The sequence below is a fragment of the Leiobunum rupestre genome, chromosome 6, assembly GCF_980474605.1.
Source record: "Leiobunum rupestre chromosome 6, qqLeiRupe1.1.hap1, whole genome shotgun sequence".
Classification (NCBI taxonomy): Eukaryota; Metazoa; Arthropoda; class Arachnida; order Opiliones; family Sclerosomatidae; genus Leiobunum; species Leiobunum rupestre.
The window spans coordinates 9721591-9738096 of NC_143389.1; the positions used below are offsets into that span (position 1 = coordinate 9721591).

At 34.1% G+C, this 16506-nt stretch overlaps 1 protein-coding gene across 3 annotated transcripts; it reads left to right on the top strand.

The window, feature by feature from the left end:
- Positions 1–11750: 11750 nt before the first annotated feature.
- Positions 11751–16179, top strand: LOC149939231 (uncharacterized). 3 transcript variants are annotated; one of them, XM_090178444.1, is made up of 5 exons: positions 11751–11926; positions 12515–12733; positions 13752–13847; positions 15539–15670; positions 15935–16179. In XM_090178444.1, the coding sequence occupies exons 1-5, from the start codon at positions 11858–11860 to the stop codon at positions 16007–16009; spliced, it is 591 nt and encodes a 196-aa protein (XP_090034570.1). In that variant the 5' UTR covers positions 11751–11857; the 3' UTR covers positions 16010–16179. The 3 variants fall into 3 exon arrangements, with proteins under 3 accessions (XP_090034570.1, XP_090034572.1, XP_090034571.1); XM_090178446.1 differs by lacking the exon at positions 13752–13847 and having other exon boundaries at positions 15554–15670; positions 15935–16174; XM_090178445.1 differs by lacking the exon at positions 13752–13847 and having other exon boundaries at positions 15935–16171.
- The last annotated feature ends 327 nt before the right edge of the window (positions 16180–16506 follow it).

A 16506-nucleotide genomic window follows, 5' to 3' on the forward strand; every position in this document is an offset into this window, starting at 1 on the left:
CATATACCTTCCCAACAACATAAGACTTGTACTTTTTGCTGTAGTAGAAACGATATTGAAGTTGTCCACTTTTAGTGCAAGCCTGTGGTCTATTTACGTGTTCATTATAATCAATAGCTGCCAAGAGAATACGAATGCAATAACTTGGCCACCTGAATAAAGTTTATAATTATTGTGAAATAATTCAAATTTCTAGAAAGATGGATAAATTGGCAACTTTTTACGTATAAGTGTTTCGTTTGCTCACGTAAGCCAGCACTTGATTGTGAAAGGACTCTAAAAATCCAGTATGTCTAAATCTAACATAATAACTCAATATTCGTTTGAAATATTGGTTGGAGAGAATCGCTTCCAAAGCTAAATAGGGAGCAGAGTTAACTCGTAACCAAGGCTTATCTCTCTCGTCTTCTGGCAGTGGGATTTTATGCTTGCATGAATAACCAGCTCCAAAGTCAACTGGCCATTCATGGTAATTGGTGACATGATTTAGTGTACTTTGGAATGATGTCTTTTTGGAAAGTAAATAATCATTGAATAATACTTGGTAAAATATACAAATTTGATTGCTAGTAAAACTTCATAATCTCCCCCACATTATCTGCAACAATACTAGAGATGGTTTCTTATTTCCTTTGCCCAGAGGGCCAAATCGCTAGATCCTTTTGCCTTTGATGCCTGAAAAATTTGTTATGAACCCACCAACGTGAATTTCTGAAAAACTGCTCTATTACCTCCAAGATCTTTTTGATGGTGTTTTTTGCTAGATGCCAAGTATCTATAGAAAATATCGCATCCTTGAAGAGTCGATTTTCAATTTCTATGAATATTCAATTAGTAAACTTTAAAACAAATTGATTTTAGTTCATAACCCATTTCAGCCTTTACTTGTGGGTGAGCATCACTGACAACCTCGACAATTTTAATATTGTACTCTGGTGCTTTGGCCAGAATTTCTTGGCCTGCTTTACGAAATCCCAAGATTTCAATAGCGTTGCTGTTCCCTTTAGCCTCTCGTACATCGACATTGGCAATTGCAAGAATATATTTAGATTAAGAATCAGCAAAGGTGTAAGTTCCTTCAGACACACAATGGCCAGGAGAAGTCATTCTTGCATCACCTGCGATTACTAATTCTTTATTTTTAAGTATGTTGAACACTCGATCTTGTAGAGAGTTCCAATATTTTGATACAAATGAATTGTTTCAGAGTCGGGCCGACGTCGACGAATTATTAAAAATCTGTGGTCGGCCGACCGTACTACTTTGAGTCGAAATGTCCTACCCGAAAAAGGGTCGGCCGACGGTCGGCCTACCTATAACGTTTGACTGTATGCCCACTTAAAAAAGTAATATCACCTGTAGCAATTTAAGGTCGGGCCGACATCGACAAAAAAGGTCGTTCAGCATGGTCGGCCGACAGTTGGCCGACCTTCCTTTTTTTTAGTCGAAATGTACTAGCCGCATATGGGGCGGCCGACTGTCGGCCGACAAGTATTGTCCTGGTAGAATAATGGTCGGCCGACCGTCGATCGACTAGAAAATTTTACTTAATATGGATATATAACCGACTTTTAAATGACTACTGGCCGAATCTGAAATAACTCTGAGCCGACTTCAAGTAGACAGTTTAGCGACTCCGACACGACGCTGGGCCGACGACCAAATTAACAGTATTTCCGACCTTGATCAAAAACCATATTCCAATTTGATTTCCTAAAAGATATTTAGCTGTGTTTGTATTGGTAACATTTTTATATCAATTTGTAAACATGAATCAACGATTTATCGTAATTTCAGAATTATTCCCAACAGTTTAAGAGGCAAAAAATGTTTTAATAGCGCTCGCAAAACATTCCCTCGATTTGAATTAACAATATATTTCCCTAACATATTTAATTACACGAATATGAACTTCTTGAGTTAAGAGATTTTTGAAAAAGCAAACATTTTCAAGCTGAATATATGATATTTTTCGACAAAATAGAGTAAAGAAAATAAATTATTTAAAAAACTGTTTTAATTTGTTTTATTAAATCGCTAATTTCCACAGTTCTGCGCGATTAATTTAAAAATAAACTGTTGGATATAAGTCGACCATTAGTCGTGTTATAAATGTACAATGGCTTTTTCAAGTCACGACAGCTATTACAATTTAAGGTCCGCGTTCGGACTCTAATTAATAGTTGCATTGATAAGACTTATTGGGTCGGTAAGTGGTCCAATCTATTAGGTCACCATACCGACTTTAAAAGGGATAAAAAACGTACTTACCTGCAATTATCGCAAAAACGTTTACGACTTTTAGAGTCGGCATTTGGACTAGGACCGAAAAGCGACTTTACGACCAAAACCCGAGCCTAAATCAACTCTCTGTAATTAAGGCGCGGCGTTACAGGGTTAACAGACTTACCAAAGATTGTCAAAACACGTGGAATAAAAGTGACTACTCATATTTTATTCTACGTGTTGGTTGGGTTCGAGTAACAATCTTTTAAACATTGGCGGCTATTTTCCAAGATGGCGGACAATCCTACTACAATTTATTCCGGTGTCTTGGTTTTTCGTATAAATCCTCTAGGATCAGAATCGATAAGCAATAGAAATATGCAATTTTAGGCAGTCGGCCCGACGAAGTTTTGGAGTCGGTTAACCATCACATTAATAGTCGTTATAGAGTCACGGTTTGAAATTGGGCCGACTGTGGCCCAACGTCGTTTTGGAGTAAGAAACAGGTACATTTTTAGTCGGTGCAGAGTCGAGCTTTAAAGGTCGGCCGACCGTCGGCCAGCCTAGCCATTTGAGGGCTTTGTCCGACGTCGGCCCGAATTAAATGTGCTACAGGCCATAATAAGAAAGCTTCTTTCTTATTTACTATCTGAATTTCGTTACTCTTATAAATTAATATTAAACTTAGTAGTAAGGTCGTTTTTGAGTCGACAAGTAGTCCCAAATATTAGGTCACCATACTGACCTTAAAAGGAATTAAAAGCGTACTTACGCGAAATTATCTCAAAAACGTTTCAGACTTATAGAGTCGGCATTTGGACCAGGACCGAAAAGCGACTATTCGACTAAAGCCCGACCCTAAATCGACTCTTTGTGCTACAGGGGTGGTTCAATGAAATGTCTCTGGTGACTGTATTAATCAGAAATTACATTAAATTCCATATTCCCAAAATCTTCGTGGAACATTTCAAGATTTACCGATAAAATGAATCTTTTGATAATAAATGAATTTTGGTAAATTTTGCAAATTCATTTCCTGCCAGTAAAATCCCGCTTGAAATTTTAATATTCCCCGCATAAATTCTATGAAACAATTTCTGGCTGTCTCACAAGCCCTAAATTAGAAAAAAATTGGTAACATTTGTAAAATGAGTACTTCATAACTGTCACTAAATTTTAATTGAGGAGTACGTTTTTGTGGGTTCTGCCAGTACCTAGCAAGGCAGAGTCTGGGCATTTCCATGAGAAAACTACAGCTGAACCATGAAACACTTCTATACACAATTTTTTAGCCACAAAAACAATTTTTCCCATACGCCTGTTCAACCAAGCTTTCAAGATTCGACATAAAAACCAAAACCATTTCTTCGTTTGTGGCGCCTTTTGAGTTTCACTCGCAACTTCTGTCAAGCTTTTAAGGAAAATTAATATAACAATTAATAGCAAAGGTTGAATAGTATCTGATTACAAAGAATGTGAGTCTCGTACCTGGGAAGAAATGTGGGAACAATTTTCAGTCAGCAATGGCGAGGTGAATGATGAGCGTATGCCTCTAGTAGGGCTAAGAAATGAACCCTAATTTTTGTTGATGTTAGTAATAAGTTTTACAATTAATATAAATACATTGTATCATAAGTCCATAACTTATCTTCAAGTATAAGTTTTGAACATACGATAGTATGTACAAACCAGAGAGCTGGCATCATCGTCTGATTGGTTGACTCCTTGTGTTGAATTAGGTGTTCTTGGTATGGTTAAGAAACGTTATTAGTTTTAAATTTAATTAATATTTAACTGAGGTATCAAATAATTATTAAATTACCTTTGAGGTGAAGGACTTGTAGAATATTCATCGAGTCGTGCAATTTTTTCATTCATTGATATTGCCCTAATAGGAAACCAATTGGAAGAGTGGAATGTTATTGGAGTAAAGATTGCTTAACAATAAAAGGCACACTATCAAGGATATGTCTTTTAAAAAAGAGACCTTGACAGTATGCCTTTAAAGCTTACGAAAAGGCGTAGAAGACCGTCTTTTCATATTTAATCTAAAACGAGATACAAGAGTTTTAGATAGAGTTTCGAATTGAACCAATCGTTTTGGCACATTTTCAGGGGTTCTAATTACTTTCTCTGTTCGAGTTGATAAAAATTTGCGACCAAAATGGTGACCATGGCCAAAGCTACAGATAGTGCTACTACTCTATTACACTATTAGCCAGTGTTTTGGTTCAGCGCGGAAATATCTATAGACTTTCACAAGTTTCATTGCCTTTTCACACGTAAAATTGTAAAATTAAATTGTTTCTTGAAAATATAATATATTTTCTAGAAACAATACAATATTTAATAAACATAATATATTTAATAAACATTATATATTTAATAAACATAATATATTTAATAAACATTATATATTTAATAAACATAATATATTTAATAAACAATATATTTAATAAACATAATATATTTAATAAACAATAATAATTTAATAAACATAATATATTTAATAAACAATAATAATTTAATAAACATATAATATTTAATAAACAATAATAATTTAATAAACATAATATATTTAATATTTTTAAAATAAAAAAACGAACAAAACCCATAAATACCCAATAAAACCAGAAAAAACCCTAAAAAACACACTGGGCTGGGTATTTAAAAAAAACGGGTTTTTTTAAACCCTGCTTTTTTCGCACTTTTAAGTATAGGTCTTTTAATTTGATGAGGAAACTATTTTTTCTTATACTTTTAAGGAAAATTGTGTGACTGGACAAGAAGCTATGAAGTACGAAAGGAATACGCGTTCCCAAAGTGCAAGTGAATTGTGGAAGATGCTTCGCTCAACACGAGTAACAGCATCTCAAGTCAGCCTGATTCTCGAGAGAAAAGGTTTATAGACTAAAAAAGGATTTTATAATCTTATCACCCCCAAAGACTTAAGCCGTGTTAGAATTATTTCATATGGCCGAACAAATGAAGCGGTTGCTATCACTAAATATGAGAAGGCCCTTAACAATATTGCACATGTTAAAATTCAAAGCTGAAGATTTGTGATTAACCCCAAAACCCCTTGGTTGGGTGCTTCACCGGATCGCATCGTGTATGATCCTACAGAGCATGACCCTGTAGGTTTAATTGAAGTGAAGAATCCCTTTTCATTACGGGATAAAACTCCAACCGAAGCAGTTTCGCAAGAAAACTGGGATATTGTTCTAGAGAACGGAGAACCTAAACTTAGACCTACAAGTAACTGTTACCACCAAATACTGTGTCAGTTAGCATCTACCGGATTGAATTGGTGTGATTTAGTATTTACTTTCCTAAAGGCATTATTGTTATTAGGGTACGAAATCATTTAACCCTTTGGGCAGAAACATTGTTAAAGCTAGAAAGGTTTTATTTCGAAACTACCGTATGTTACCCTTCTAACAGAAAAACAAGTGTAATATGGGTAAAAATAGTTACTATTTACATAAACATAATAGAAAATTTTAAAATCATTCAGAGTCTTTTATTTCAATGAGATTTTCAGTGCTGCCAATTATTTCACAGTTCTCATTTATTTCAATGGGAGCTTCAATTTCATCAAAATTTTAATTCGGGAATCAAATTTAACTGCTGGTGCCTGCGGAAGAATTTTCATCAAGTTGTTCCTGAATTATGTCAGGGGCCGTTAAAGAATTAGAGACACATTTGGTTGAAAGGGGTCGATTAATATTTAAATTTGCAATAATTGGACGTTGAAAATTTGTAAGTATAACACAAACAGCCCAAATTTCATTCACTGTTGGTGCTAATGTAATTGGTATTGGCCGGTCAAATATGTGGAATTCCTTTGATTTTACGTATCCTTCGTTCTACGTGAATCCGTACTGAAGCAATTTTGTGGTTCTCTTGAACCTCTTTTTCCAAAAATTGTCCTTTGTTTTTGAGAAATGGAGGAATATTCAGGCCTATGTTGATTTCTTTTAGAATTTCTCCAATTTTAAACCCTAAATAATATATTTTTAATATAGTAGGAGAAGTACTTTTTTAACAGTGCGGCTAATCATTTCCTCAGGGTTGCCACAATACCTGGAATACCCAGAAAAGTCAGGGGAATTGAAAATAAGTGTAAAATAAGGGAAACGTTAGGGGATACTAAGTTTACTAAATTTAGTTAAGATTCGAATCCTTTTTTTCGGATAATATAATTTGGAAAATTATGTTGGGCGGTCAGGGAAAAGTTAGCAGGGCCCCCAGAGGTCCTATAAGATCCTATATTTTATAAAATCTCCTCAAACATCCTATATTTTTAGCAAAATCTCCAAAAAGTCGTACAAAATCCTATAATTTTGATAATTCACCCATTTCAAATCACGCCTCTCAGTAAAATTATAAGTCGTTCAATGAACACAGCCTAGATTTGCTCATAGCTACGCTGTCGCATAAATATCTCTTATAGAATGTCCGTCTGTCAGCTGTGACTGAAGTAAAGACCATTACTGACTTTAGTGATAAAATGGTTAAATTGTTTATTTTTAAGTGGGAATAAAAGATTTATTTCACTAAATATATATTTTGTTTTTAAATGGAATTTTTTTGTAAATAACATGGCATATATAGTCCTATAAAATCCTATAATTTTGAAAAATAATCCTATAAAGTCCTATATTTTAAAAAATATAATCTTATTTTTCCTATAAAAAACTTAAATTTGAGTGGGGGCCCTGAGTTAGGGAATAGTCAGGGAATTTAAAAGTGGAAGTTTGTGGCAACGCTGTTCATGGAAATTTGTACATCAATTACAAGAATACAAAACTTAGTAAATGCTATAGCCCACAGGGGCGTATTAACCATTAGGCAAAGTAGGCACGTGCCTAGGGCGCCATTTTTCTAGGGGCGCCAAAACTCCGATAAAGCTCCACGGTCCATGTACTTGGCTTGCCCCTACTCAAAATAACGCCGAAAAGGTTTGGGGATACGAAAATTTATTTATATAGTTATTAAAAACCGATACGCCCCTCCTTAGCTGACCAATGCCAAGGGGCGCCAAATTTTTCTGTGCCTAAAGGCGCCGAAAGGGTTAATCCGCCCCTGATAGCCAGTAGCGGCCCCAGCAGGTTTTTCTGGTGGTGCGAGATCTCATTGTGGCGCCGTCCTGCGGGCAGAATTTATTGGCCCCTTCGTCCCAATCCCGTTTCGGCGCCCCCACCTATGACGGCGCCCGGTGCGGTCGCACCGTTCGCACCGCCCTGGGGTCGGTGCTGGCCCGTTGCTCTAAGCCAAGTCTAGAGCTCGGCGTTTGGATAAGAATTAATCACTTTATTTATTTTTATCCAAAACACACATTTATCCACAAATTATCCGAAAAAATCAATTATTTTTACATGTTAAATTGCTTTTTAGTCTGGATAATATCCACGAATAAACAGTTAATCGACATTTTTATGGTTAATCGAAATTTTAGCGGTTAATTTATCTGTTTCGCCGAGCTCTAGCCAAGTCATAGTACTCTACCTTAGGGGCTGTTCACAAATTACGTAACGCGGTAGGGGGGAGAGGGGGTTTGTGCAAGCGTTACTAATTGTTACGTGGGGGGGGGGGGAGGGAGGGTTCACTAAAATGTTACGTAACACATCTTATTTTTAACATCGTAGAATAAAATTTTCATCACTTTCAGAAACAGTCGTAATTATTAAAAACATGAGCATTTTCATTGGTTTACTCACGTTTAAAAGAATTTCATATGACCTTGATCTACAGTTTCGCCTATTTTCCCCCGCTCGGGATGGACAAAGGTGTGAGAACGATTAGTCTGGATCTACCACGTGAATTTTAAAGTTTTAAATTATTTCCTCAGTTTAGATTGATTTTTCATTGTTAAAAATGGACAAAAGCGCTCTATTTACGTCCTTCATATCTGCTTAAGGAAAAGCGTTCCCCGATAAAACACCACAATAAAACCCATGGGTGGGTATAAAGTGTAGCATAAAAATACAGTTGTCATTTCAAGTTTAAATTACAAACAATAAAATTTAGTACCTGATCTTATTGTACTTTATTACCAGCATATTGGTTGTTACGTACTATAATAATATAAGGGGGGTCGATATTTGTTACGTAATTTGAGAAGAGGGGTCTTTCCATTTGTTACTTTTTGTTACGAGGGGGAGGGGGGAGTCTAAAAAGTGGTTTTTCTGCGTTACGTAATTTGTGAACAGCCACTTATTTCCAACCAAAACCTCGTAACAATGCACCCAAATCTTAATAAGATACGTGGTTTTAGAAATAAGGTAGCAAAGTTACCTTTATCAGCCATAACAGTGTCCCCTTCTGCAAAAGAAATTTCCATGAAACCACTTTTTCTTCTTATTTCTGTATATATTTCCAGAGTAAAGTAAAGAAACAACTCTCACTAAACCGCATGGCATTATTCCTATAAGCCCCTTATATGTAGTTGTTGATTTGTAATTCGAATAGCAGCAAGATTTTAATACGAGTGAGCTATGAGCTTCACATTTGATCTCGCTGCAATCGATTATGGTGCGAGTTGAAGGGTATAGTTTCTTAAAGTCATCTGGCATAGAACTATCAATAAATTTACGAGGAGCCCAGAGCTTCAAATGACCAAATTGAAAATACATGAAATTAATCCAGGTTATTGTAATTCTTGAAACTGTCCCTTGTGATATGCCAAATCTATTAGCAATATCCTTGCCAAAAAGACTCAATCTGAGACGCATAAGTACCATAAATAGTTAATCCTCTGGTTTAATTGTTCTCGGCCTTCCGCAAGTAGATGAAATTGGTTTACTTTGCTCATATTTATTATTGTAATACAAACATATATTTTCGCCTTCAACACCAGGATCCAAATAATTTAAAAGAGCCAAGAACGCAGAATAATTTGGGAGGCCAGTATAAATAACATATCTTCTACTTTATCTTTCACTTTTTCAATGGAATTGATAACTTAACTGTGACTTGCTTCGTTAATTAGGTTTTTACATTTTTCCAGCTCTAAGTTTTCACGTAATTCTTTAACCTGCTCATCAAAAAATTTATTATCAATTTCTAATTATTCTATTTTTTTTTCAAGGCCTTTTATTATCTCTTTTAACTCTTGATTTAATTGGTCATTCTGAGCTTCTGAGGTGTTTAAATCGGATGGATCTGTTCTTAAAGTTGAGGGTAATTCCAGAGATGAAGTGTTTTCTGTACAATTTATATTCAGTTCTGGTAAAATATTGGAATGAGTTTTATCTTTAATTTCAGTGTTGTTTTGTTCTTGTTCTGGTGAAGGAATTTCAGTGTTGTTTTTTTTCTTGTTCTGGTAAAGGAAATTCAGTGTTTGTTTTTTTCTTTTTCTGGTGAAGGTGGTTCTACATGCCATGAATAAGTCGTATCCCAATCAAACAACGAGGGAACAACACCCTTTTTCAGAACTCTGTGAATTCATTGTTCCTTCTGCACAAAATCACTTAACTTAAAATGTCTTGAACACACTCTGCTGTACTTATTTATTACGTACGTGTTGGGATCTTGGTGGATAGCTTTTAACCATTGCTTTCGAAGATCTAAGTTGCTTTCTTTAGGAAAATTATGATAGCTTACCTAGTAATAATTCAAAAATGAAGTTAGGTATAATTCAAACATCAACAAAAAATTATCTTTAGTTTTACTTACAAAATTTCCCTCTTCGTCTTTACTGGAGTTTTTCTTTTGTTTACAGCGTGCCACACAGCTTTGCACCAGCGGGTTTTGAATCCAATTATCCAAAAAAGGGACAATAGAGCAGACGAACTACAAGCTCGACGTCGCGTTTGGAAACGCGTACGCGCATGGGCGAAAGTAACTTTTAATATAAATTCAAATTTCTCAGGGGGGATGAATTTCGTCCCACCTTTCGATATAGGGGTATAGAAACTAAACTAGTAAAAAAGTCATCAATAAATGAGATTTGCAAAATTGCAATCATTTTAATCAAGAATGTTATTAAAGTTAACAGAAAATTCGGGTGCAGCTATAGACTCTATTTTCTGATATATTTATACGAAATTTTGATTTAACATTTAAAAGAGCATATTAGGCTAATTAAGATTATAACAATATGCGAGTAGTAGTTTGAAACACAAAACTGCAGGATCCAGTAACGATAGCAGACGTCTATACAGGGCTTCCACATTTGATATCTAAAATTTTCCTCTTATGATAATTTCTTTAAATCAAAAATACCGTTTATCGCGTTTTTTTACATAGAAATTCCCATTATTTATCCCTTGCTCTTAATACTAATTTATATAGATATTCAGATTAATTCTGAAAATGAATCAAAATTTAAGGTTTTATTTATTACAAAATTACTTACATTTGAATAATTTTGCAAAAACATAACCTTATAAGTTGCATTTGGATATTTAGATCGTGACTTTCATCACTATCAAAATGACCAGCATTTTAGAAACGTTTTAAAAATATTGTATACATCTGTGACTCATAACATATCCAATTATCCATGGACTAAATATACAATTAGAGTCGACTAAAACAGGCCATGGTATCAGAAAAGCTAAAAATTCCCTTTCTTCCCTTGCTTAGAACACTTTTCCCTCATTTTCCTTCGGTTTTCCCGTTTTCCCTCTTAAATTGCATTATTCCCTTTTAGCGTTTTTGAAGGTTGAAAAATTCCCCGCATGTGGAAGCACTGCGTCTATAGCATTGAAAATCAGTGCCAGAAATAAAAGTTAAAAAAATGGTGCCTTATCAGGCAAAATAACTCAGCTCGTATAGTATGTCTTTTTCTTTCGAATTTTTATCCCACAGCCCTATTCTATATCCATGGCGGCCCATTTTAAATATTTTTATTAGACTAAACACGCATACTCCTTTACAATTTAAAATTTTCTCAGTTTATTGTTACAGTTTCAAGGCTCAAATTTAAGGAAAGGGTTTTAAAATATATAAAAGGTGAGTAAAATCGATGGAAATTATTTTAGAAATATATTTAGCTTTTTAAAATAATTCCAAAAATAACTCTTTAATTCTAACACATTTCCAATATCTGTGCCTTCATAGTTCACAACTACTCCCCCTTAAATCAACCTTCCAACTGCTTTGATAAAAGCATTTTTTTTTAATATATATACATTTCCATATAATTTCTTAACACAAATGATTATGAATGTATACATATGGATTTAAATCTTTTTGTAGTCTTATAAAAATATGTATAAATAATTGTATGTTGTAGGTGAAATCGCATAAGCAATCTCAGGTTGTTTTGCTATTTGATATCCTTGTTAGATATACAGTTATCACAATTACGTAAAACGGACGTAAAGATCTTTCTCACTAGCCAGAAATAATTCCTCCTCTAGAACATGGGAGGATAAATTTTATCTCACCCTCTCTCCTCTCTCGCTCTCTCTCTCTCTCTCTCTCTTGTACTTTTGCCAAATCTATGTTTAGCTCACTAAAGGAGGAAGAGCAAAATCCGACATCGTTTCAGCTTTAGAAAATGTTCATTCAATTTTCTCGAAGGTAGCGGAACTTTCATCAAATACATTCATTTAGGTCGTCCATTCCTCTTTTAAAGTTTAATTACCAATTTTATAAATAACATTTTTTTCCTGGCAAAATGAGGTTCGGACCGGAACAAAATCATTTTCTTTACTCCAAAATTGGTCAAATGGTGGTCACAAATATGGTAAGATTGCAATATTGACTAAACGTTATTGTTGTAAATTAAATTTAAAACCGAACCTAGTTCCGAAACTCGATTTGATTTATGTTCTGCATCTATTTGGCGTATACAATATTCAATTTGTTAACTGAACGTTATATTATATTAACAGTGAAGGTGAAATTTTGATTTGCTTTAATTTCCTTACAGGGTCGAGCAATTAGTTTAGTCCATTAACACTGAGTTATAAGCTAGGTTAGTACCATATTTACAAAGCGTAGGTACTATTTTTATACATTTCGTATAAAGATTTAAAAATATTAAATATCGTTAGTATATATTCGGTTTCATATGACAAAACTGAAATTTTTAATAGACGTCCGCATGATAAATAACGCTCAATCAGAAATAACCATTGTGCCGAATCAAAATTTTAGTTATTTGGTTAATTGCAATACTTGGAAATTTAAAATCAATTAATTACAACATTTTCATATGAACTTCTTTGTTATAAACAGCCAATCAATCTTAAAACCAAAAATAAGGGTTTTTTTTCATTGCATTTAAATCTTACTTTTATTATTTATTTAATTAAATTTGATATTAATTTAGATAATATCGTACGTGATTATAGCGACCGTCGGATACTTCATAAGCAATTCTGTAGTCTTCTACTCGAATGCAATTACTCCGGGGAATTGGATTATCGTGACCGTCAGCAGCGGGCTTGCTCTTTTCGTGACGGCCTGCATGACGGCCACGTTCGACTCCCTGCTGGTTGTCACCTCAATTCTCGACGAAGACACCAGCGAAATAGCTGCTACGAAATTTGTAAGTTCATCCTTTATTCCATTTATGTCGTACTGGTTTTAAAATTCATGAACATCCTGAAAACATTTTAGCGATATTTTTTAATACGGCTTTACATTTAGTAAGCGTTTATATTCTGTATTTATGTTTATATTTTAAAATACAATAGTTTTGTTGAATGCAACTACAATGTGCATTTATGGGTTCTGTTTAAAATTTGGAAATAATTTAACAGTCATGGTTATCAGAAACTATACTAGATTAGTCGCTTGGGGTTTAAGTTTATTTCGATCAATAGATATTAGACTAGAAACAATAGAAATTTTATATTTCATTTCGACCTTCAAATTATTTTTTTTAATATTTTTAAAGGCCTTAGTATTATATTTTATATTACTAGTCACACGTATTACTTATTTAAATTATTTGAAATACGGAGAATGATAATTAATAAAGCATTTCTTCATATACAGGGTGTTTCAAAGGGTTATACAAAAATTTTAAGAAGTTGTGGGGGGGTGAGTTGAGAAGCATGCCTGTTTTTTAATTTAAATACTGTTTAAGTTTACTTTTTTACGCTGGTTACCTCGAATTGTTTACAAAGTCCGGTTTTACCTATCACACGAACCCAAATCTTAATGTTCGCATTTCCCAGCTGCTTGGTTTTGCACTTGTTGCAGCCTACCTCCAGGGGCTAGTAGGCAATACTTTGAAGCTCTCTGGCGCTCTTTTAACTTAACGTAGGAAAATGGGGGAAGAAAACAGGCATACTTCTCAACTCACCCCCTACAACGCCTTAAATTGTTTGCGTAACCTTTCAAAGCACCCTGTATATCAAAGCTCTCGGCTCAATCGTTCTGCTCTATAATTTCTAAAACAATTCCCATAAAGCACTCACCTATAGAGGAAGGCCCTATGTATGCGCATGAAACAATAAACCTTAGTGTCCAGCTGGTTTTCGAGGCGCGAAAAAATATAGTCTGAAGAGCGATGGTGTTGTTTTTACATTTTTTAGAAATTAACTTACTTTTTTATCCAGATAGTGTACATTACCTGTAGGCTAGCTTGTTTATTTCACGCCACGAAAATTAGACGAAAAGTGTTAACAACTTTCGCTTATAGCCTTCCATTCTATGTGAGTGAATTTGTATGTTATATTTCCAACTGATTCATTTCCAAAGGTATTTATTTTTGGAAATAAATGTCTCGTGTGAATTGAATCATCTCCACGGGCGTTCATGTGTTAAAGTTTCTTTTCTCTATAATATTATAATTTTTTAAAGTGTATTATGAATTTCTCATGATTCGATATTTTAACCGTGTCAATATCAAAAAGCCATGGTATATACAGGGTGTTTTTTTTCTCGAAAAAGTTATTAATTTCAAAGACTATGTTTTCTAGAAAGTGAAAATTTGTACTGTACATTATACGTGTCGGGGGACACTGTCTACCAAAATTGCATCTAAATCGAAAAATATTTTCACGTTTTTTGAAAATTTAAATTTTAACCGCTAGGTGCTTAAGAAAATTGTCAATGAGAAAATTGTAGAGAGTCACCGAAAACGTACAAATAGCGTTAGCGGGAAAAAAATAGACGTCTTTTTCACTGAAAAAATACGACTTGAAAAAGTGACAAGTTGGGCAACCTAAAATAACTCTTTTTGAATTCCATTGGGGGTGTAGTGTAACTTTATGAAAGTCAGAAATTTGTTAATCTGGTGTTTAATGCAATAAACACCGCTGAAAAATCGAGGCGACAATGGCGAAGAAGGTTTTATGTTAATTTTTTTAAAAAACAAAGATACATTTTATTTATCTACTTACAAACAAAATTTATAAGTACGTTACGAAAATACCACCTTCGGCTGCTATGCAGGCTTGGGCGCGAACAATCATAGTTTCGAAGGCGGCTTGAATCATTTCCAGGGTTACTTCCCAGCAAGCGCTTACTATTCGTCGACGCAGCTCTTCAAGGGTCTCAACCAGAGTGGCGTACACCTTGTCCTTGACGAAGCCCCAAAGAAAGAAATCCAACGGAGTCAGATCGGGTGACCTTGCTGGCCATTGTACGGGACTATTTCTCCCTATCCATCGTTGTGGAAATTCGGTGTTTAGGTAACGTCTTGCTGAAACCACAGTCTTGCTCGTTGCGCCAACGGCAATTCGTCAAGTTGTTGTTCTAGCTCATTTCTCAAGAAATATAAATAACTCTGGCCATTAAGATTTTGCGGTAAGAATACTGGACCAATTAACCGGTTTCCAACAAGACCAACCTTAACATTCAAGCGCCCAAATTGAAATTGCATTAAACACCAGATTAACAAATTTCTGACTTTCCTAAAGTTACACTACTCTCCCAATTGAATTCAAAAAAGTTATTTTAGCTTGCCCAACTTGTCACTTTTTCAAGTCGTATTTTGTCAGTGAAAAATACGTCTTTTTTCGCGCCAATGTTATTTGTACGTTTTCGGTGACGCTCTACAATTTTCTCATTGACAATTTTCTTATAGCACCTAGCGGTTAAAATTTAAATTTTCAAAAAACGTGAAAATATTTTGCGATTAAGATGCAATTTTGGTAGAAAGTGTCCCCCGGCACGTATAATGTACAGTAAAAATTTCAACTTTCTATAAAACATAGTTTTTGAAAAAAAAAATACTTTTTCGAGAAAAGAACACCCTGTATACGTTTAATAACTTAGAATTAATTGATCCGAGCATTGCTTTAAGATTTACGTGGTCGCCTAGAAAAACATTGATATAACTTTATAGACCCTGTATATGTAGTTTCCTTAATATTAAAGTCATATTTATAATTTTTTTTAGTTTTTCGCTTTTCAGATCGTGACCTCAATTTTTGGTCTGTTCAGCAGCATAGCCTTATTGGTGTTCATCGCGGATTTAAGTAGGACAGTGACGTCAGTGAGTGGGCTGGAACGCAATGCCATCGCCGGTGCTGTAAGTGCGATTTCATGATATGAAATAAAACTTCGATAACGGTATTTTAGTTTATTTTCAAGGGAATTTATTAAAAGCTAGGGTCAATTTCAGTTTACAAGCATAATTCTTAATTAAAACACCCAATTTTTAATTAACTTTTAAATTTTAATTTTGTTTTTAATTTACTGTGTATTTATTTGAATTGATATATTATTATTCTGATCAAGCAACTGTAATGATTACTAATTTATTTATCTTATTAAACAATTAACTATCTTGCAGTCTTTTGGGATTTTTAGTACAATCAGCAGAGGAATTGCAGCCATTATTGGAAGGAACATTAATGTAAATTACTAAACAATCCTACCTAGAAATGTATTTTCGAAACATTTCGTGTTAAATGTAATATATTATGGCAAATTAAATTTTAAATATTATTTTCAGAAAGCGATTTTCTAAATAATTGTGGGGTACTGTATTTTAAAAGTAAAATTTTCACAAATCCTTGAAAACTAAAGGACAGGTCTTACTCGTGTAAAATGAAACATTTTGTAATCCAAAAATTAATGCAATTTGTTTTTTCTATTTCATTTATAAACATATATTTTAGTAATAAACCAAAGAGTGAAAAAAATTGATATTATTTGTCCTACAATTATAATGGGTTTAAAATAAGTCAATACCCTTTACTTTTATATATAATGTTGTCAGGGGGGAATACGAACACATTGAAAAACGAATCAAGCCTGGAAAGTTAATTAGATCCTTATCGGAGAGATAATTTATATGAGGAGTAAATTATGATAAGAATGCAGCACCTCGTGTTAAACCGGATGAAACATGTCGGATTTGAA